Source organism: Sphaeramia orbicularis, chromosome 21 (assembly GCF_902148855.1).
Source record: "Sphaeramia orbicularis chromosome 21, fSphaOr1.1, whole genome shotgun sequence".
Taxonomy (NCBI): domain Eukaryota; kingdom Metazoa; phylum Chordata; class Actinopteri; order Kurtiformes; family Apogonidae; genus Sphaeramia; species Sphaeramia orbicularis.
Window position 1 is genome coordinate 45,497,808 of NC_043977.1, and position 22,855 is coordinate 45,520,662.

Below are 22,855 nucleotides of genomic sequence, written 5' to 3' on the forward strand. Positions count from 1 at the left end.
ATTTAGAGGAAAAACGAGAGGGAAAAAAAAAACACATTTTATTACATTTGAACAATGGATGTATTTCTGAAAAGAAAGAATGTACTAATAAATGGGGCAGAGGTGGCGAGAATTTCAGTTTCCCTGATCCAGTGTGTCAGGTTCAAGTTACTTAGCAGACAAAGCCCGGGGTGAATGGAGTGACTTGAGAGACCTGGGGAGTGAGGGGAGTTGCTTGGCACACAAACAATTAGCACTCATCCCTGCATAGCGAGCACTGGCCCCAAATCCCCACATTTGTCCAGACAAATTGACTGGACCCCCAGGTCTTGTTTGTCTAGCTCTGCTGGTCCACTGGAGAGGGCTTGAGGGCAGCGGAGAATGACTCCCTCCAAAAAGCACGGCTCATGGGAACTCAGCGAATGCTCTGGTCAGATAATAAGGCTGCACACTGCTCAAACAGTTTATGGAGGGATCCACTGGTGGGGTTTTACTTCTGCTTTTTTAACAGAAGTGCCAATTATTAACAGTCAAAGAGATCAATAACTGATATTCGGATCCCATATTGTTAGCCTCATAGGATAACTGCCTAAGTCCTACACTGTATGGACAAAAGTATGTGGACACATTGAATTCAGGTGTTTCTTTTCAAACAGGGGTCTGGGATACAAAACAATAATGACAAATTTCATAATATAGATTTATATTGGGATAAATATCATTTCATTGGTGACCAGCCCTGGTCCTTGAAAGCTACCATTCTGCATGTTTTAGATGTTTCCCTCTTCCAACACACCTAATGGTCGTTATCAGGCTTCTGCAGAGCTCGATGATAGACTTATCATTTGAATCAGGTGTGTTGGAAGAGGGACACATCTAAAACATGCAGGATAGTGGCTCTCGAGGACCAGGGTTGGTGACCCCTGGTTTAAGTTGTAATCTTTGCTTCCAAAATGCCTCAGAGATGATTTTTACATAATTTTTCTCAACATTGATTGTTTTGGTTTTTTTTTTATCCATGACTATGATTTTAAATGTTCTACCTCTAAATTTCTAAAGTGTTTTTTGTGCTCTGACTTTAAATAAAATTCTGCCACAACTAAGCATCTACTTTCTTTACATCTCACTTAGGAAGAAAAAACACTTCATGTCTACAGCTGTAAGATGTCCTGTTCAGGCTGATTTGAGATATAAACATCAGTATTAATCATCGATATATTTATCTCCAACCAGGGACCTTTCTGTGGGGAGTTTGCATGTTCTCCCCGTGCTTGCGTGGGTTCTCTCTGGGTACTCCGGCTTCTTCCCACCTTCCTCCCACCATCGAAGAAAGACAGGTTAATAGATCAACCTAGGTGTGAATGTGAGAGTGATTGGTTGTTTGTCTCTATAGTCGTTTTCACACCTTGTACCTTCCAAGGAATGACAGAGCTTATTGTTTTCATTGGTGTTTGTCTGTTTGCTTGTGTGTTAGCAAGATAACTCAAAAAGTTATGGATTTGGATGAAATTTTCAGGAAATGTTGATACTGGCACAAGGAGCGGATGATAAAATTTTGGTGGTGATCGGGGGGGAGGGGCAGATTTTTTGTTTGTTTGTCTTTCTGTTAGCAGGGTAACTCAAAAACTCAAAAACTTATGGAAGGATTTTGATGAAATTTTCAGGAAATGTTGATACTGGCACAAGGAACAAATGATTAAATTTTGGTGGTGATCGGAGGGGGGGCTGATTGATCTGCCTTGGCGGAGGTCTGCGTTCTCCAAGTGCTTTCCTAGTTTTACTTGCAATTCAGTCAGCAGACAGGAGAGGCACAGGAGGAAAACTGTGAACAGGACATTCCACAGGGGGACGACAGGATGAGGGCACAGAGCAGGACACTGAGCAGGCAGTAGAGCCAGTACCCCCCAGGTATGGAGGGGAAAGTCCCACTCTGGTTAAAGTCAAGTATTCTTTAACAAATCTAAAACTATAAGTCAGGTTACATTAGTCCAGACTGCACAAATGAGGGCATTAACCTCCAATTAAATGCATTTAATATCAGTAGTTAAACTAAAAGCTCATTCAATGCAGTTATGATTAGACTGTTTGGATAAGACATGACAGACAAAAGTCAACATGTTATATTTGCATTTCTAACTTGATACTCCTCATAAATGTGTGCATGAGTGTGTAGGAATGTCCTGCATAATCAAATGGAACACAGTTTATTCTACAATTGCAATGATGTCTCATTTACCTGCTGAATACTAGAATATAAAAGCATAGTTACAAAGGGACCAGCTTTTTTCTTCTAAAAAATAAGGGAAAAAGCCTCTTTGGGTCAAATAACCTTCATTTAAAAAAAATGTTTGATGGAACATTTTAGACAAAAAGCCTTTACACATTACATCTATTTCAAAACTTTCAGTTCATTAAAAAAAGTTTTTGAACAATTATGTCAATGGAAATAATGAAAACAGATGACTACTTCAGTTAAGCTCAGAAATATTACGACAGTGACACAATTTTCATGATTTTGGCTCTGAATGCCACCACATTGGATTTGAAATGCAACTACTGACATGCAATTAAAGTGCAGACTTTCAGGTTTAATTCAAGGGGTTGAACAAAAATTTCCACTGAAACATTTAGGAACTGGCATCATTTTTATACAAAGTCTACTCATTTCAAGGGCTCAAAAATAATTGGACAAATTAACATTACCATAAATAATATGTTAATTTTTAATACTTTGTTGAGAATCCTTTGCAGGCAATGGCTGCCTGAAGTCTGGAACCCATGGACATCACCAAACACTGAGTTTCCTGTTTTGTGATGCTTTTCCAGGCCTTTACTTGTTTTCAGCTGTTGCTTGTTTGTGGGCCTTTCTGTCTTAAGTTTGGTCTTAAGGAAATGAAATGCATGCTCAGCTGGGTTGAGATGTGGTGACTGACTCAGCCGTTGAAGAATATTCCACTTCTTTGCCTTAAAAAAAAACACCTGGTTTACTTTTGCAGTATATTTGGGTCATTATCCATCTGTACTGTGAAGTGTCATCCAATCAACTTTGCTGCATTTGGTTGAATCTGAGCAGAAAGTTTATCTCCATATACTTCAGAGTTCATCTGGCTGCTTCTGTCTCCTGTCACATCATTGATAAACACCAGTGACCCAGTGCCATTGAACCCATGCATGCCCATGCCATCACAGCTGCCTCCATGTTTTAAGATGTGGTGTGCTATGGATCATCAGCTGTTCCAAACCTTCACACTTTCTTCTTCCCATCATTCTGGTTCAGGTTGATCTTTGTTTCATCTGTCCAAAGAATGCTTTTCCAGAACTGGGCTGGCTTCTTTATATGTTTTTAAGTCTAATCTGGCCTTTCTATTTTTGAGGCTGATTAATGATTTCCACCTTGTGGTGAACTCTGTACTTACTCTGATGAAGTCTTCTCTTTATCATATACTTAGATACTGATACACCTACTTCCTGGAGAATGTTTTTCACTTGGATGGATGTTGTGAAGGGGTTTTTCTTCACCATGTAAAGGATACTGTGATCAATCATCCACCACTGATGTCTTCTGTGGACGTCCAGGCCTTTTTGCATTCCCGAACTCACCAATATGCTCTTTTTTGCTTTTTTTCTCACAATGTACCAAACTGTTGATTTAGCCTCTACTAATATTTCCACTATCTCTCTGATAGATTTGCTCTATTTTTTCAGCCTAGGAATAGTCTGTTTCACTTCCATTGAGAGCTCTTTTGACTGCATGTTATGGGTTCACAGCAACAGCTTCCAAATGCAAATACCACACCTGGAATCAATTCCAGACCTTTTATCTGCTTAACTGATGACTGATTAATGAGGGAACAGCCCATGCAGCCCATGAAACAGCTTTTGAGTCTATTGTCCAATTACATTTTGTCTCTTGAAAAAGAGCCAGCTATGTATTGTAAAGCTATAATACCTAAACCCTTTCTCCCATTCAGATGTGAATACCTTCAATTTAAAGCTGAGCGTCTGCACTTTAAGACCATATTGATTATACAACTATATTTTGCATATGTTTTGGTAAACAGCAAAAATAACAAAACTTGTTTCACTGTCCAGATATTTCTGGGCCTAACTGTACATGATTTCTCACATCCCATCTGTGGAGTCAATGTCTCAAATCAAGTCTTTCAGTTACTGCATTATGTATTGTTGTCACATGCTAATTTTCTGTATTAGGTGGAAAAAAAACGTATCTGAAACAAGATTTTCAGAAATGGTAGTTAAATCCTGTCCATTGTTGTGTCTAATAATAAAGCAGTTTGAATACATCATCTTAGCTGCAGGTAATTATCAGGAGATTAACTGCATCCCCAGTGGCATCATAAATATTTGATGACATGAAAATGCATTTTAAAGTATTTATGCCTTAGCCGTTATGAGGTATTAATTTAATAAAGGTAAAAATAAGGTAAAAGTAAGGTAAAGGTAAAAATAGAGGTAAAACTGGGTTTATGGCTTTGGCATCAGCAACAACACTGCTCAGAAGTATTTCAAATTGGCAGAATAGCAGTGTTTGGCAGCAGATTGTCCTGTTGTTCAAGCTGGATGAAGCTCATCCACACAGTAAACTGAAAATGAAAGTGGTGTTAAAGCTCTTACCCCACCTCCACTCTCATACATATACACATTCAAATGAAATAATTTGTTATCGGGGGGGTTTAAATATTACTATGTTCTGCAATGATTTCTTTTCATTGTGCAGCCCAAAACACTGCGCTATTAATGACAACAGTCCAAAGCTCATCTAGACCCTTGAAAAGTGACTATTCATGTCAAAATAATGTTCTTCTTTCAGTTCTTAAAGCATAACACTCAAGTGTCATCTTACTATGTCTTGTCTCAACACTAAAACATGCCATTCCTCATAAATACCTTCCCTGCCTTGTTTGGGAATTTAATCCTCCTAAATGATGTGAAATTGCAACTACAAGTGGATTTAATAATATTATTTTTGTCAACATTAAAAAAAAAAAAAAGACTGTTCCTCATAACCACGTTGATCTTTGGCATCACTTACTTGGGATCAGTTTGATGATTCTAGAGCTTATACTCAGACTCACCTTTATTGTCATTCAATCAATAGTATGTGATAGAACGGAATATAGTTACCCAGGTCTCTGTGTTTGTAGCGTGAGAAAAGAAAAAAGAATCAAATATAAAATAAAATATAAAAGCTCAATAGAACAGAATAAAAACTGCCATAAGATATGTAAAATAAAAAATTAGTAATATAACTTCTATATACCTGAACGAAGTATTAACCTTTATCTAAAAGTTGTCTCCCACTTGGGGTTTCACACGTTAAAAATATGGCCTTAAATGTGGGACACATGGAAAGAAACCTTTAAATCTGTGGCATGTTGGTAATTCTTTAAGAGTTAAAGATACATTTATCTTTAACTCTATGTATCATGTGATCAATAGCGGTTATTATTGCAGCACCACCACGTCACACATTTGTATGTAGCTGCAGAATACACCAATTTGTAATATTGTTTTTGCCATCAAGTCAACTGAGTTCAGAAAAAAAAAACAAAAAAACCTCAGCACAGTAGCACAGTGATGTGGTACTTGAATATCAACCCAAGTCTCCCATATGGTTATTGCAGGTCCTAGATTCTGTTCAGTGTTACCTCAGAGCAGGCGTACTAATACTGGTTAAATTCCTTAATGCAGGGGTCAACAACCCTGGTCCTGGAGAGCCACTATCCTGCATGTTTTAGATGTTTCCCTCTTCCAACACACCTGATAGTCATTCTCGGATTTCTGCAGAGCTAGATCATGGGCTTATTATTTGAATCAGGTGTGTTGGAAGAGGGACATATCTAAAACATGCAGGATAGTGGCTCTCGAGGACCAGGGTTGCTGACCCCTGCCCTAATGCACGAACCCTTGCCCTCGATACTTTTATTAGACTGCCATCTAGTGGCTCCTGGACATAATCAAAACATCACAAGCAACACAGTATATTTATAAAAGCAGTTAAATTTGGATCAAAGCATTTCATCTCATAACTTTTACATCATTTCAAATCCATATACAGGGTGTGGAAAGAGTTCCTTTCACTTACTCTTACTGCGATGAATGGCTAAAAACAAAACATTAATATAATCAGTAATAAGGGTATGAGCCAAACTACTGTATAATATGGTCTATATGGTTTTGTCCGTGTTGTATTAACCTGAATTAGGGGTTAAACTCACATGGTTTATTACTGAAGGATTTTCAAAACCCCTTCCTCAACTTATTATGTCGTTTATAAAATTAGAAAAACAAAGACAAAATGCAAAAACAGTTTCTCTCAGTACAGGCAATATGTTGTCTGTTGTAAAGATTTACAGTACCATTATATGACATTGGGCTAACTGAAAAATAAACCGGTAAAATATCGCAAATACTGTTCGGAATTCGAACATTTTCAAGTAACCGTGTACTTTTGTGCATTACTTTAATTTACTAGAGAGTATATGAATTCATTTTGACGTAAATAAAGCCGTCAAATACACTAACGCAGCGGCTGTAAGTGATCTACAGTAGCATGTAAAACCTCGGAAAAACAAAGAACCTGCCTTCAATCTAGGGTAACCGACAAAGTACGTGTTGAGTAAAACTACGTACCTGCTTTTTAAAGGCAGACACAGCAAAAAGTTGCTGTCAGAAGTGGGATTCGAACCCACGCCTCCATTCGGAGACCAGAAACCCCATTTGAGAGGAAGGTTTTACCTTGAGTCTGGCGCCTTAGACCACTCGGCCATCCTGACAACTACAAATACCAAATACAACAAAGAGGTATAAATGAATGTTAACGGTCATTGTTACATACTTAAGTTCGTTGGGGTGTTTTTCTCATTTGTTGTTCTTCAATATTTTTTTTAAGACTTACATTTACGTATTTGATCGACATTGTTGCATTTATCGCTTTTATCCGCCTCATTTGACTGCATCGCCATTCACCAGGGGGCGCGCGCTGGTAAAGCAGTACACTACTTCCGGTTTGTGACACGTGACTCCCCGCCTCTTTTACTACATAACCAGACAAATCACTCTTACACAACGTAACAGTGGTCAGAACGCAAAGGTATTTATTGCTGTTCAGTCAGGCGTATTTGTGTTAATATGTCAATATACAGGAACGCCATTTGGTTTGTGAAAGGACTGCAGGAATACACAAAGTAAGTGGAGAAACGTCTACTCGACTAGATGTGTAATGTTTAGACGCTGTAGTAGTTTTAAGGTGACGCAATGATAGGTATATGGAGTGTGTCGAAAAAAAGATTTACACATTTATTGAGCCTCAGTTATGTAAAGTGTTATGTCCAGGAGTTATGTTTATTTAATACACCAGTATGTACTGTTTTGAATGGAACTTCCAAACTAGTACATTTCCATACTTCATTTTGCTTATAGTGGGCTGTACTTGTTATTAGGTGTGTAAAATTTACTTAAAGAAGGCAACGCAAATATAAAAAAGACTCAATTGGACAATGCTGCTCACAAATTGTTTGTATATAGATTCAAAAACAAGAAGATCAACTACAGTCGCAGGAAAAGTTATTAGACCAGTGTTTTTCAGCCTTGGGGGTCGCCTGGAATTCAAATGGGGTCGCCTTAAATTTCTTGTAATTGATAAATCAAAATAAAAATCTTACTAATAAAAAATATATGGTGAGTTGAGAGAGACAATCACAATACATAAAAGACATGAGAAACTCTGAAGCTGAAACTGAAGCACTGTGATTCTGTTTATCTGTCAAATGTTCATTGTGGTCAGTTTCAGATGCTGCAGCTCTTTCATTATTCATAGTTTGAGATCTTGTTTGTTCAGTATTAATTGTCAGCCTTGTAAATCCAAGCTGGACTGACTGTACATATCCTGACCAAGGGAAATAAAAGTGTCCCTTTGTGCAGTAATCTACACCTGGCTTTTCTGCCTCTGTCCATAATAATATACATCACAGGTGTCAAACATGCAGCCCGGGGGCCAAATCCGGCCCACCAAAGGCTCCAATTTGGCCAGTGGGATGAATTTGTGAAATGCAAAAATTACACTGAAGATATTAACAATCAAGGCTGGCAAAATCATTTTGATCAATTCAATCTAAAGTGGATCAGACCAGTAAAATATGATCATAATAAATTATAAATAATGAAAATCACAGTTTTTTTCCTTTATTTTAGTGCATAAAAAAGGTAAAATTACACAAAAATGTTTACATTTACAGACTAGCCTTTTACAAAAAATGGGAATTACCTGAACAAATATGAACAACCTGAAATGTCTTAAGAGAAGTATGTGGAATTTTTGTCAATATTCTGCCTGTTCCTAAATCTTATGTGTATTTGTAGATCCACTGTGATCTGTAAGTTGTAACTCACATCTATAAATGATAAACTAAGGCATAATATTGTTAAAATTGCACCTATTTTCTTAAGAATTTTCAGGTTGTTCATATTTGTTCATGTTATGTTCGTAGATGTAAACATTTTCATTACAGAATTTTATGTTTTTCACTGAAAAACAGAGAGAAAACTTTGGAGTTGACATTATTTATAATTTCATATCCTATTATTTATAGTATTTTACTAGTCCGGCCCACTTTATTTTATATTAGGCTGAATGTGGCCCCTGAACTAAAATGAGTTTGACACCCCTGATGTACATTATATCGTCTAAATGTCTTCTAAACTTAGCTAACTTTTATTTGCAAACTATTACATGATCAAAAATAAATTAATTTTAGCAAAAAAAAGACTCCCTTTGAATGTCTGGGGTCGCCAGAAATTTGTGACGTTAAAATGGGGTCATGAGCCAAAAAAGGTTGGGAACCACTATATTAGGCCATCAAAAGTCATCCAAAACAATGCTTATGTAGTCAATTACTAACTCCTGTGTGTATCATGTGACTAAAACAGACAGAAAAGAAAACATGGAATGCCTAAAAGCACTGTTTTTGGTAATACAATGCCATAGCTATTGATGGAAGAACTTAAGTGATTTTGCTTATTATCAAGAAAACCATGGAAAACGACTAGATATCAGCTCTTAAATTAAACTCTTATGAGATATTTTTGTTGTTATCATTATATTTGTCCAAACAAATGTACCTTTAGTTTTACCAGGCATTAAAATGAATAAGAAATTGAAGAAGACAAGGGTGGTCTAATAATTTTTTCCACGACTGTATAATCAATTGTGATGGAGTATCACATCTTCTTTGAATATTACAGAATCATTAGTGTGTAAGAGTTTGACCATATGGCCCTTTTTTTCTGATATCACAGTGGAATTGACTGTGGTATTCTTGTGGCAGACATAAGTTATGTCACAGATATAATCTGCAAAGTTGTTCTCATCTTCATTATAAATACAAACACATGGTTCAAGGTGCTGTACTTTGTTCTCATTAGGTGTGGCTATGAGTCTGCAGCCAAGCATTTCACCCCAGGAGACCTGGATGTGAATGTGAGTGGGAGGTCCTACATGATAACAGGTGCCAACAGTGGGATAGGAAAAGCCACAGCACAGGAGATAGCCAACAGAGGTGAGTTTTCAAGTGTGGATGTTAGAGTGTAGAGGTTGACCAATAGTGGGTTTTTAAAGGCAGATATTATAGAAACTATTGACTGGACTGCAGCAAGAAGGAAAAACACAACAGCCAGTTGAAGGGCTGTAGAAGAATATTACACTAGTGAAAATAGCAGCTTTGACTAGAACCTGGACTCAACAAAACATTAAAATTAAAGTGATGAATTTTCAATCAAATGCATTGATATAAATGAGGAACTAGGTCAAAGCAAATGACTGAATCTGAAAGTGAACATCAAACTAACTAATACAAAGAAAATGGTGTGTGTGTGTGTAACACTTGTGATCTTAAACCCTGCATTCCCTCCAAATAAGTGATTGTAGTTGAGAGGCCACTATTGGAACCAACTCTTGGAGATACCAGTACTTTGTCAAAAAAATATATATATATATAATAATAAAATCCTGTCTACACTAATGAATCCCTGTCTTCATATTTACTTTCTGCTGTGCATCTGTATAGGAGCCAGGAGTAGTCCTCAGCTTCTCCAATAGACCATGTATGTAGTGTATCTATCATAGGTCTACAACACAAAGCATAGAGAAGTTTATAGAACTTTATTGATTGGTTGAGTTTTGATTGATTGATGTATTTATTTCAAATATGAATGTCAAAACAGAAGGAAAAAATAAACAAAACACTTAAAAGATATAAGACATATAATACATATTCGAAAAGGAGTGAGAAGAAGTACAACTTATAAACTTCCACCCCTTCTCCTTATATAACAATAACAACCTTCCTAGTCTTAGCATATCTATACTATATAATATAATATGACTGATATTTATTATTAAATAATTTGGTGTCTGGCTTTATATTATTTCCAGTTAAATCTAATGACTGAGACGAACTTGTGTTGACTTGTGTCTTAAAAAAGTGTACTGTTAAATGTTGTAGCACCCATACGTGTTTTGTCTTAGCCGTATATGAGTATTTTTCCCCTCCTCTACTGCCATCAACAAAATGAGTATTGTTTTCATATATAAGTGACAGAATATATGAGCCATTCTGGAGTATTACACTGTCTTTGAGTCAGATGAAAACTGTTGAGTTTATAAAACATTTTCAAGTTACAATACAAGCAAGTCTTTACACATCAGATCTCATTATCTATTTGCAAACTTTGACACAGAGGAGTCCCCCTTAACCATCTTTATGCTATTAGCTGATTAATCTGGGAAGTTAAACTCAAGATAGTGTTGTTCTAGGATACCCAACATTTTACATTTTAAGCATCACAACTTCTGTCAGTCCTTAATCCAGGTTTCTGTCCTGTGGTGCTTTATCACAAAGTACTATTAACAGACTTCATTTCTGATTTTCAGTCTTTGAGACCCTTCACTTATTGAATGCTACCACCTAGTGGTTTGTCATATTAGGTGAAGATCCACCTGTATTCAAATGGTGCAAAAAGGAGCCATGGAACAGAGCATTTCTGAGCACATCCTGTCATAATAATTAAGTGAAAAAGTCTGCCCTTTATTTATATTTGACATTTAACATTTTGTGGATCTATTTTCACTTATGTGAGATTTGCTTAAATAGTTTATCTTGACTCATATCTAAGTTGATTGTCATTTGTTTTTTGTCTTATGTGTCTTTAGGGGGAACCATTCACATGGTGTGTCGAAACCAAGAGCGAGCAGATGCAGCCAAAAATGAAATAGTTGAACAGAGTAAAAACCAGGTGAGATACGTCCCCTAGAAGATGAATCCCTGCTCTATTTTTTGCTGTGAATGTTTTTTTGTTGTGTCGAGTTTGGAATATTAAACCATTTAAGTTTGCAAAATCATTTCATTTCCACAGTGTTTCTAGGTAAAACTCTGTTAGAACTGTAGTAACAAAAAGCAGAGGCTTTGTCCTTAAAAACTCTACAGTCATTTAATACAATCGCAGAATATTCATATATTATGATGATGAAAGTAATGACTAGTTGCAAACATGATGCCTCTTTTCATTTCAACCTCTTGTTCGTCTTTGCTATAGATGAGTATAGATTCTGTAAATATGCTGTTTGACAGTGTTCGTTTTCTGTTTGTCCTCAGAATGTTCACGTCCATATTGTTGACATGTCCAACATGAGGCAAGTGTGGGAGTTTGCCCAAAACTTCTCACAGAACAACACGCTTCATGTGTTGGTAAGTGAATTCAGGTATGTTCTGGATCATCTGCAATTCAAAAACAGTTTTATATTTTAAGGTCATATCCTCACCAGATCAACAATGCAGGCTGTATGGTCAACCAGAGGGAGGTCACGGACGAGGGACTGGAAAAAAACTTTGCAACAAATACACTTGGTAAGAAAAATAAATATGTTTTATGCCGAAATATAAAAATACATAGTCACTACAAGCAAGAATAGAATAAAATAGATCTTGACTAGTGCGTTGACCTGTGGGGATCCACAGGTTCTAGATTTGGTAGTTTTTGTGCTGTTGTGTATTTGTGCATGCTGTGCCACATTTGTCCAGCAGTCACCGCCAAAGCTTTCTGACCATAGCAACATGATCATAAGGCTATTGTTTTCCAAAATTACTAAAATCTCCTGAAATATTGGTCAGCTTCCCATTTTTGTCAGTCTGTTCCTTGACCAAAAATACATAAGTATGCCAAACTGCAGCAGTCAGCTCTTTCTGGATTTTGTGTGAATCCCCAGACACACATACACGCATGCACACACACACACATGCACACATAGGCCACTTGGCTTTTATAATATAGAGTGTCACTCTCACATGAACAATGGAAATCTGTTTAGCAGCTCTGTTCTGTTTCACTGCAAAAACAGTTAGTGCAAAAAAACTGTATAAAAATATGGCAAAATGCTGAAAATGTAGGCATATGCAATAAGCCATAGGATAAAATATTTAATATGCATATGCTACTCAAGTGCTACAAAAACTGCTGAGATACACAAAAACTAACTCTGTACTACAGATGAGAAATATGTACAATACATAATGATACATGCAGGCAATATATGATATATACAGGTGAGATTAAGAAAACAAGGTGCATGCGCTGTAAGTATTGCACTGAGATAGGGTGAGTATTAAACTGTCCATTACACTGGGGTTGGTGGTTATTCAGTCAGTTGGGGGGGGGGGGGTCACATTATATCACTTGTAGGTAAAAACTGTGCTTGAGTCAAAGCTTGTATTGAACACAGGCATTTTTTTTCTTTTAACACAGCATTTGAAGGACTTTTCTGTAATAAAAAAAAAAAAATTGTACTTTTGAAAGCTTTTTACCCCGCCCCCCCAAAGGGTAGTCAAGGGGTATTGTTTTTGGTTCGGTTTGTTTCTTTGTTTGTTAACACTCTAGCAGCCAAACTTATAGATTGCCAGTGACCCAGAATAGATGTGATTACATTTTGGGAAAAGTAGGTCAAAGTTCAAATTTAATTATTTTTTTTATAAATACAATTTTTCCCATTCACTTATTATGGCCAAAATTTGTCTATGTTGTCTTTGTCTATGCTGACATCAGTACACGTATAGACATGTGCAAGGGGCAGGTTTGTTGTGCTTGGAACCTTTGTTGTGCATGTGACAAAATACAACAGGATTATCTCTACAGTAGGAGCTGTGCAAGGACTGGTTAAATAATACCCAGATTAATCAAATCATATGGATAGAGTGATGTTTTTCTGATCTGATCTTGTATTGTTGTTTATTTTAGGTACATATGTCCTCACCACAGCCCTGATACCAGCACTGAAGAAGGTCGAAGATCCCAGAGTGGTGAGTTTAAGGAGTTACAGAAAACAACAAATATAATAAATGATGTTAAAATGTCTGAGCTGTGGTTTGGAACTCAAATCACACATAGTGCATGTGGGGCAGGGAGTTGAACTTCAACACTTTCAAGTCACAGACAGAATTGTTGAAGTATTATCGAGTACCAAAAATGCCTGGTGTGATTTGGTATTGTAGAATAGTAAATAACCGTTGGGTTTTTACACTCCCGCCCACCCCAGAGGGTGTGGGCATATAGATATGCCAGGAATTCTGCCCGTCCGAGATTTTTGTCAATCCCATTTCTCAGACACTATTCACTTGATTCTTTTCAAATTTGACACATTTATTCTTTACCATTAGGAGAGGTGCAGTGTACAGTTTGATGGCTGAATTTCAATTATTATTATTATTATTATTGTTGTTTTGTTTTGTTTTTGAATTGTTTTAATATTTCAATTTAGACAATTTGTCCTACCAATTTCTCTGATGTTATTCACCCAATTCTTTTCTTATTTCACATACATTCTTTACATACTTCATGCCTCTCTCTCAATTTTTGCATTTTTTTTTTTTTTAATTCTTTGAAAAGTTTTTAAAATGATTGTAAGTTAAGACTCAAAATTCATCCCTGGGGAGGTAGGGTATCAGTGAGCAGGAGGGGCAAAGTGTTGTGCCACAGGGTGGGGGTATTAGTGAGGTCTGCTTCCGTTTTCACATGTTTTTTACATTTTTATAAATGGTATTAATCAAAACTTCAGGTTAGCAGACAACTGTATCTGTAATTTGTAATAGGTCTATTTTTTGTTATGAAGTTTGAATAGAGGACAAAGGAAATGACCTAAAATTTAAAACAAAAGATTTGTATTATAATGTGTATTTGTGTTAGCTCTTGTATTATCTATCTATCTATCTATCTATCTATCTATCTATCTATCTATCTATCTATCTATCTATCTATCTATCTATCTATCTATCTATCTATCTATCTATCTATCTATCTATCTATCTTATTTTTTTGTATTAAAATTCAAAATGGGAAATCAAAAATAATTATCAATGAGACAATACTGAACCCAAGGTATTATGTCAGATATTTTTGGACAATATCCAGTCATAGGTGTGTTGACTCTAAATCCTCTTTCTTTATAAAAATCTTTTATTTCTCCCTGTTTTGTTTCAGATCACGGTGGCATCAGGTGGGATGCTCACTCAGAGGCTGAATGTGGACGACCTGCAGTTTGAGAAGGGGACGTTTGACGGAACCATGGCCTACGCTCAGAACAAAGTAAAGGAGGCTGATGAGAATGACTGCAGCATCCAGGAGCTGTTCAGAAACCATTAAGTGGTGGAAATGGAAATGGCAGCATCCATCTGTGTGTAATGTGCGTTGTTGTTTTTCAACAGAGGCAGCAGGTGGTGCTGACCGAGAGATGGGCCTCTGAACACAAAGACATCCACTTCTCCTCCATGCACCCCGGCTGGGCAGACACACCAGGTAAACAAAACAAGCACACACCCAAAGAAAACACTCATGATGATGATCTAAACACTTTGAACCACCCACTCATGTAGAATTGAATCAAATCCTAATTCATGTCCACAGTAAAAAAAAAAAATTCTGTCCACTCAGTCTTCATTTTTGCAAAATATCTCTGTACACTGTTGTAGGGCTGCACGATTCTGGCAAAAATGTGAATCACATTTTTTTTTTTTTTAGAATTGAGATCACAATTTTGTTTTTTTGTTTTTTTTCTTCTTTTTTTTTTCACTAAGTGTTTATTGCACGACTGTCAAGGAAAATGGGTTCTTTTAACTCTGAGTCATGTCTTTCATATCACTCTGGAAGTAGTCTGGTCACTTAGGGTCCTGGTTGCTAAGCAACGTCAGCTGATCTGTGAAAGTTTGCAGCCCAAAGAAACTTACCAGCCGGCACAATGGAATTTTTTTAATATAAAATTTTTTGGAGTGGACGAGACTTTTGATTTTTGGTTAAAGGCCGAGTTATCCTCATTGGCAAAGAAAAGAAAAGAAAAGGAGAAGAAGAACAGTGCAGAAGTCAGAGAAGTGAAAGTGAAAAGACACTTGGATCTGGACAACAGAAAAGAAGACCGACATGAGATTAACACCGCCAAAAGTGAACCTTAATTGGACACGAGTTCCAGTGGGTGACTCTCACCACTACCACTGGGGTTTTCATCCATTTCACTGTCTTTACCACAGACATTCCTCTGCTCTAATTCACTCTTTCCTCACTCAACTACAGCCGACAGCAGCAGGCTCATGTGTGGTAAAGACAGTTTACCATTGGTTGAGGGAGGAGGTGGCGGCGGTTCTGCGTTTGTGGGCGTTTGTTTGTATTGCAGCCCATGAAATAAAATGCTTAAGAATCGTCCGTGTTTAGAAATGAGATCGCACACATGTGTGAATTGAGATCTATTTCTTTTAACGATTAATCATGCAGCCCTACACTCTAGAGCACAAAAATAACTACAAATGCTCAGACTGAACTGTGGACACTGACGACCTTCAGCTGATGCAGAGGCTTTTAGTATGTTCACAACTTGATAAGCAATAAGTTATATGTAATAAGTGATAAATTTAATTTAACTTAAATTGTGGTGTGGGTTGTAGAAGTGTATTCTTTATATTATGGACACTAGTACATGAGTCCATCTGACTGTAATCTGCTACTGGTAAGTCACTTACTTGTATTCGATGTTTTATATAAAGAAAATGGCATTTGCGTTTGGCAGTGAGGCCCAAACAGAGTAAAATGTTTATTTTGCAAAATATTCATGTTAGGGTGGATATCATGGCTAGTTTGTAGCCAGAACCAAAACAATCACAACTGTCACAATCAAAACAGTGAAAATTGTTTATGACATCCTTGTTATTGAAAAGATTAATATATTTGAAGAACAAGAAAATAGGAGCATTTATGAGATTTAATGCCAACTAAATGAATCTCTAATTATAATACATATATTCTATTCATATTAGTTATTTTTTATGTCCTCTATTTTATGTTTCTGTACCTCTCCAGTGTTGATACTGATAGATTTTCTTAGTTCTGTGCATATTTGCTGCTATACTTTTGAGAAAAAAAACCCCAAAACAATCCAAAACTTTGACTGGGGTTCCGAGAAAGTCTTGTATAGAATCTATTTGAAGCCTCTTTTGGTGCCACCTGGATAGACGTTACTCTACATTGCAATTCACTTGGGTCTGAGGAACTGACACCCAACCAGGACGTAGGACAGGACGGGTCCACACTCCTCACAGTACATGTGGGACTGAAGCAGAATAAACTTCCAGCTTGTGTTCATGTCAGTGTTGTTTCACATTGACCACTTACTTCCATAACCATCTGTAATATTTGTCTCTGTACAGCGGTCCGGACCTCGATGCCCTCCTTCCACGCTAAGATGCAGTCCAGGCTGCGGACCGAAGCCATGGGGGCCGACACCACTTTGTGGCTGGCTGTGTCTGCTGCCGCCATCAAGCAGCCGAGTGGACTCTTCTTCCAGGGTAGGAGGCAGAGCTTTAGCCTTTATTCTACAGGATCTATCCATGTGTTGCAGGAGTGTTGAACTCATTTTAGTTCAGGGGCCACATTCAGCGCAATGTGATCTGAAGTGGGCCGGACCAGTAAAACAATATCCATGAAAAAAGTACTATTACATTATGGAAATGTTTACATCTGCAAAGTTTCCTTAAAAATGTGAATAACATGAACAACCTCAAATGTCTTAAATAACTGTAATTTTAACAATATTATGTCTCAGTTTATCATTTACACATGTGCATTACAACTTACAGATCACCATGGATCTACAAATACACAAAACATTTAGTAACAGGCAGATTATTGATAAAAATTCCGCCTGTCTTGAGATAGTTCAGGCCGTACATATTTGTTCAGGTTATTCAAATTTTTTTGTGAAAGGATAGTTTTAAACGTAAACTTTTTTTTCCCCCATTTTTTCATTAATTAATTTATTTGTTTCAAGCAGAAGAAAAAACTAAACTTTTTGTGTGTACAAGATACTAATAGCAGAGCAAATACATCAATAAATAAAGGTGATCAAGACAATATAGCAATTGGCATATACACTAGTAATAACAAAATAAATTCAATATGTATTGCTCGAAAAGGAATGGGAAGAAGAAAACATATTAAATCACACCCCCACCTCTCATTTATACAACATAACACATTACTTTCGCTTCAGGGGGCGGGGTAATAACATATCGATCAAAAGGAAAGTGCAGAAAGGATAAAAATAAAGACCTTAACATAACAAGTGGTGCCAGGCGCAACAAACCCCACCCCTCGCACATATTTTGTCCATTATATGTAAATGGGAAGATTTTTAAAAAACATAAAAAATTTGAACTTTGACCTACTTTTCCCAAAATGTAATCACATCTGTTCTGGGTCACTGGCAATCTATAAACCCAATTTGGTATGAATTCAACCAATAGTTTTGCCGGTAAAGTGCTAACAATCCAAACCAAAAACAATACCCTTTGCCTCCTTTTCGGGGGTGGGGGAAAATGCACCTTTAAACTAACATGTCAATGCAGAAATTGAATCCTATTATTTGATTTAGTGTCTCATGTTTTTTTCTATTGTTATCCCTGTAGATCGTAAGGCCGTGGCGACTCACCTGCCTCTGGCCTCCTCCAGGTCCACACCACAGGAGGAGGAGAAGCTTCTGACGGCACTGGAGGAGTTGGCCCTCAAATTCAAGCCTTAAGTCTTCACAGAAATGACTTGACATTTTGTAAATAAAACTAGCACTACTCACCAATTATTATTGATGTTTACATTTTTTCAACAATTTTTGACATTTTTCAACAGAAACCTTAAAGTTATGAGTAATGTTCACAGTTGATTTAAAGAAGGATCAAATTTGTGAAGCTTTTATCTACTGTCAAGGTTGGAAAGAAACAAAGGACACAGCTTTGCTCACACAATAATTGACACACTCTGTTTAAAATGAAATTCTATGTAACTGATCTCAGGTCTGTCTTCATGTGATTATAATGTATTATAAAATGTTGTATATGTCACTGTAAGTGTTTAATAAATATGTACTTCTCTTCACAGACTGATCTCTTTTATTGTGAGCAGCATGGAATCACATAAAACTAATAATAATAATTAATAGTCTGTGTTAATTCCATCCATCCAATTTTATTAACATCATCTACACTTAGAAAATTCTCCTTGTTTTTACCTCATGTTGTACAAGTTTGAATAATTTTTATCATTATAATAGGTTTAAATGTTCTACCTTTAGATTTCTGAAATATTTGCCACATTCCAACCACAAATAATCACTTTAACCCACAAGTAACTGATTTTACACTCAGGAACAAAAATCTGGGAAAACATAATCTGGACATGTTCTGTGAACCAGGTGACATTCAGAGCAGTTGCACCAGATTCAAGTCAGTTGGTTATGTAACAAAAAACATTTCCATTTGACAAAGAAAAGCTAAGTTCAAACATTTCCCAGCCTGTTCCCATGTACGTGTTCTGTTTAAGACACAATAACATATGCATTTAGTGATCACTTTGGTTTTGCTGCTCCCAAGTGGATAAAGTCAATATAGCAACAGTAGTTTAATTTTTTTTCTTTTAGTTTCTCTTGGTGATTATAATTGGCTGAACAGCACTGAAATAGATAACAGCTCAAGGAAGGTGTGGACATGATGTGTTTTAACAACTGACTTAGAATTCTGAAAAACTGTGAACACTTTTGCACTGTTGAGGGTCTTTTTGTTCATAATTAATATTTTTTATATCTATTTATTATAGTTTTATATTATAAATGTATGCATGTCTGTGTTTTTAGACTGACTGTGTAATTTCATTGTGTAATGTACAATGACAATCATCTTATCTTATCCTAATTCATGTGTATTAAGACAGAATAAGTGTTTACCTTCTGTGTGTATATTGTCAGAACATGTGTCTACAGTTTGTGGTTATATTCCAGGGTATAAGAACTGGATTTTCTCTTGTTCAGCACCCCAGGCTGAGGCTGAAGGCTCACACGGAGAAAAATAAATAGAGGCTTTGCTGCAGGTTCTTTATCAACTCTCTTATTATGTTCTTACAATCAGACAAAGACTTTACTAATACAGAAAAACTTACAACGAAATACAACCAACTGTCAGACACTTTTTGTGAAGGCCTGGGACATGAACAATACAGGAGAGCTTTGACGATGCACCATCACTGTCATGTTTATGTTTTTGTGGAGGCTGGTCCATGGTGTTATATATCAAGTCTGTCAGCAATTCACTCTGGAACAAAAACAGAAAGACATTCAATTCCTCAATCTAACATTTTCAGGATATGTTTATTCAAAAAGGAATTCAACTGAATTTACTTAAGGTATTTAAGTTCCTTCCTTTTTTAATAAACATACCCTGAAAATGTTAGATTGAGGAATTGAATGTGAGGCGGGGGGGTGCACGAGGGACCATCCTGGCCTATAAGGAAGGAAGCGACAACTAAAATGTTAACTGTAGGTGGACTGCTTTTAGGACCGTGTGTCTCATAAAAGAGCAGATTGAAAAGTTATGAAAAGACGCTTTTGGCAAAACTTTTATTCTGAGTCTGTTCTTTTACTGTAATGCATGATTAAAAAGCTGAAGGCATCAAAAACAATAGTCTTTGAGTTTTTATTTTAGCAATCCCCTTTCTTTCTGTAAAAAGAAAACAGAAAATTCATTGTGGATGTTCCTTCCCCAAAAAAAAGTACATTTTATAGCAGTAATGCATGGTATCAACAACAAATGTAACTCACGCAGAGTAGAAGATATAAACAATCATCTAAACAGACTTATTTAGAATTAATAAAAATGTAAATAAAACCTAAGAGGTTACATAAGAACAACTTGAATTTTGGTATTTACCTCTTCTCAGCAGTGAAACTATTTGTCATAAATGAGACTAAATAAATGCATGTTTGTGAAGTTACAAGTTCTTGTCCCTACTTATGCTTCTTTAAACCTTTAAAACCCCAAGCCTACAATGGTTCATCTGGACTTTTTTTCTTATTTTGACTAAAAAAAGGTTAGAAAATATGCTGTGAGTCATTTCTTTTCCATTTCCCGGAGCACTTAGAACTTTCAAAATCTAGCAGTCATTGACAATTTAATGCATGTTACAATGCTGCTAAAACGACTTCTCCTCCAGCTTCTAGTACAGGCGTGTGCGTAATTACCATAATGGTCCAATAAAACCTAAAAGGTATGGAATTTTTCCAATTGCACAAACAGTGAAAGAGTTACAGCCATCCAAATTGCATATGCACCGGCTGTGTCAGCGATGACACATCAGGTTTTAAAGAGTTAAAAAGCTTTTTACAAAGTCTGGTGACCTACACTGCAGACTTAGAGACTTACAGGTTTCTTAGCTTTTTGTTAATCAAACCATCTCCTGGTAGTTGTCAACTAAATTAAAAAAAATAGCTGGAAGTAAGCATTTTTAGAACAATTAAAAAAACTAAGAAAGAATGACAAGAGTACATGAAAGTGGAAAATGATATCCAACTATTAGGCTCAGTTTCAACCATTACGCTTTTCCAGCCTTAACTGGATTAAAGAGACAACTGGAGGCATTTAAAGACATTTCCCAACTCTTACTAAATCATAAAGTGGGAGTAATTTGTAATTTCAACAATTTGTTGAGAACAATTTATTGAATGCAGATCAAAGGCATAATGCTGGCTAAATGAAAGACATCTCTTACACCCACATGTATATGGGTACTGACAGGAATTTGCACTGTTTAATGCAGTTTCTTGTGCCGTCTGTCCAGTAAAGATTTCTACTTCTGTCCACCATAACTGCCATGCTAAATGCGAAGTGTTTTGCACCATCCATGATAGACCTGAATACTCGCTGCACACACTACTAGTCACATGTAACCTATAAAGCAACAGTCATTGAACATCTGTCAATAATTTTAAGCAAGACTGATAATGAATCTTGTTGAGTTGTAGGCTTACATAAGTGACATGGGTAGGAAGATCTTGTATTTATCAAAAGGGAAGTAGCTTCAGGGTACTTCAGAGTGAGTGTTGGATGAACAGGTATAAACTAGGTGACAATTTTGTTCCATCTGTGGTTATTTCCAGGCAGGGACAGCACCACATGAAACAGGGACATCGAGTCTGTAGGCCTTAAAAGTCCGTATGATTCAACTCCATAAAATAAGCTTTAACATTTTGCTATCCCCACTGGACTGGAATTTTCACTTTATTTTTATAAAAAATGAACTGCAAAATGTTGGGTAGTACAAGGTAAAACTACTCCAAGAAACTTCCAAATTCACTATCTTGCACTCTTGCCTTTTCAGGTCATGTTTCTTTTGCGGACCTGTTCCAAAATGTAATGGATTTCATCCTTTACCTATGCCATTCCTTTCCACATTTCATGAAGAAAATATAAAAAGGTAGTGAATGTGTGGCTAAACAAATCACACAGATGAAAAGCAACACTTATTTAATTCTTTATTTCTGTATGTCAACACGCAAACATCTTTGTTTTCATTACAACTGTTAATGACATTTATTTAAAAGGTTTTCCTTCTTCCATCTCAAAAGGCACACTACCAAGTGAAGAAATTCACTTGAGAAACAAAAACATTGTTTATAACACTTTATTTAGAAACCTACATAAATACATGCAATTTAAAAAAAAAAATATTTCAACTTCCATTGAAATGGTACAGCTTAAGTGCCAAAATTAGATCTCAGCTGTTTACCAACCTTTTTGTAGGCCAAGGATATTCACAGTGGTCTTCATGCTGGTGCATGGTCTGGTTTTAACATGGGCTGTGGTTGTGAAATTTGCATTCATTGAGGGTTTTCAAGGTGACAGAGGTCTCATTGGTTGCAGATGAAGATGTGCTCACTTCAGTGAATGCCATGCATTTGTTAACACTTGTGGGGTTAGGCGAGTTTGTGCTGGTGACAATGTTATTTCGTCATCAGGCCTGTTGTCAAAGCTGCAGCCGTAACTAAGACTGTGCTTTTGTCTATGAAAGCTGATGTGTTATTGAATAATGCTGTGAGTAATGCTGGTTCTAGTTGAGGCTGTGGTCATCATGAGCATCGTTGCACATATCACACTGGAAGCTGCCCTTGTTGTTGCCCTAGTTGCAGTACAGACTGCTTTTGTGTTGTTGGAGGATACATTCTTTGAGGTCAAGTTTATCTTGTGGTGTTCATGCTTGCTGAGACTGTATTGTTTGCGCAGGATGTAGTGTTTGTAGCAAGGAGTTCAGGTGAAGGAATTACGGTAGTGTCCATGATTACAGTTGAGCCTGTGGTCACAGAGATAGTGCCCGGGGTGATGGAGGCTCTTCCTGTGGTGATTGTAGAGGATATGTTTGTGGTGGTTGTAGAGACTGCACTGGTTGAGAACACTGCTGTGGTTGTGAAGGCTGATGCTATGGGGATTGCAATCGTGATGCTGGAGGGTGC

General features: G+C 36.7%; 1 protein-coding gene and 1 non-coding gene across 2 annotated transcripts; one reads left to right on the top strand and one right to left on the bottom strand.

The window, feature by feature from the left end:
* Positions 1-6,667: 6,667 nt before the first annotated feature.
* On the bottom strand, positions 6,668-6,776 carry trnal-caa (transfer RNA leucine (anticodon CAA)). Its single transcript has 2 exons — positions 6,739-6,776; positions 6,668-6,713 (listed from the first exon to the last, which is right to left on the bottom strand). It is a non-coding gene; the product is annotated as a tRNA-Leu (tRNA).
* A 247-nt stretch (positions 6,777-7,023) lies between these two features.
* On the top strand, positions 7,024-18,456 carry dhrs12 (dehydrogenase/reductase (SDR family) member 12). Its single transcript, XM_030125722.1, has 10 exons — positions 7,024-7,187; positions 9,424-9,557; positions 11,210-11,292; positions 11,652-11,744; positions 11,822-11,903; positions 13,288-13,349; positions 14,527-14,631; positions 14,751-14,841; positions 16,737-16,874; positions 17,994-18,456. The coding sequence occupies exons 1-10, from the start codon at positions 7,132-7,134 to the stop codon at positions 18,104-18,106; spliced, it is 957 nt and encodes a 318-aa protein (XP_029981582.1). The 5' UTR covers positions 7,024-7,131; the 3' UTR covers positions 18,107-18,456.
* The last annotated feature ends 4,399 nt before the right edge of the window (positions 18,457-22,855 follow it).

Coding starts and splice junctions, on each gene's coding strand:
- dhrs12 (XM_030125722.1), top strand. CDS start 7,132: ATGTCAATATACAGGAACGCCATTTGGTTTGTGAAAGGACTGCAGGAA. Junction 13,350..14,526: donor AGGTCGAAGATCCCAGAGTG/GTGAGTTTAAGG, acceptor GTTTTGTTTCAG/ATCACGGTGGCATCAGGTGG. Junction 14,632..14,750: donor TGGCCTACGCTCAGAACAAA/GTAAAGGAGGCT, acceptor GTTTTTCAACAG/AGGCAGCAGGTGGTGCTGAC.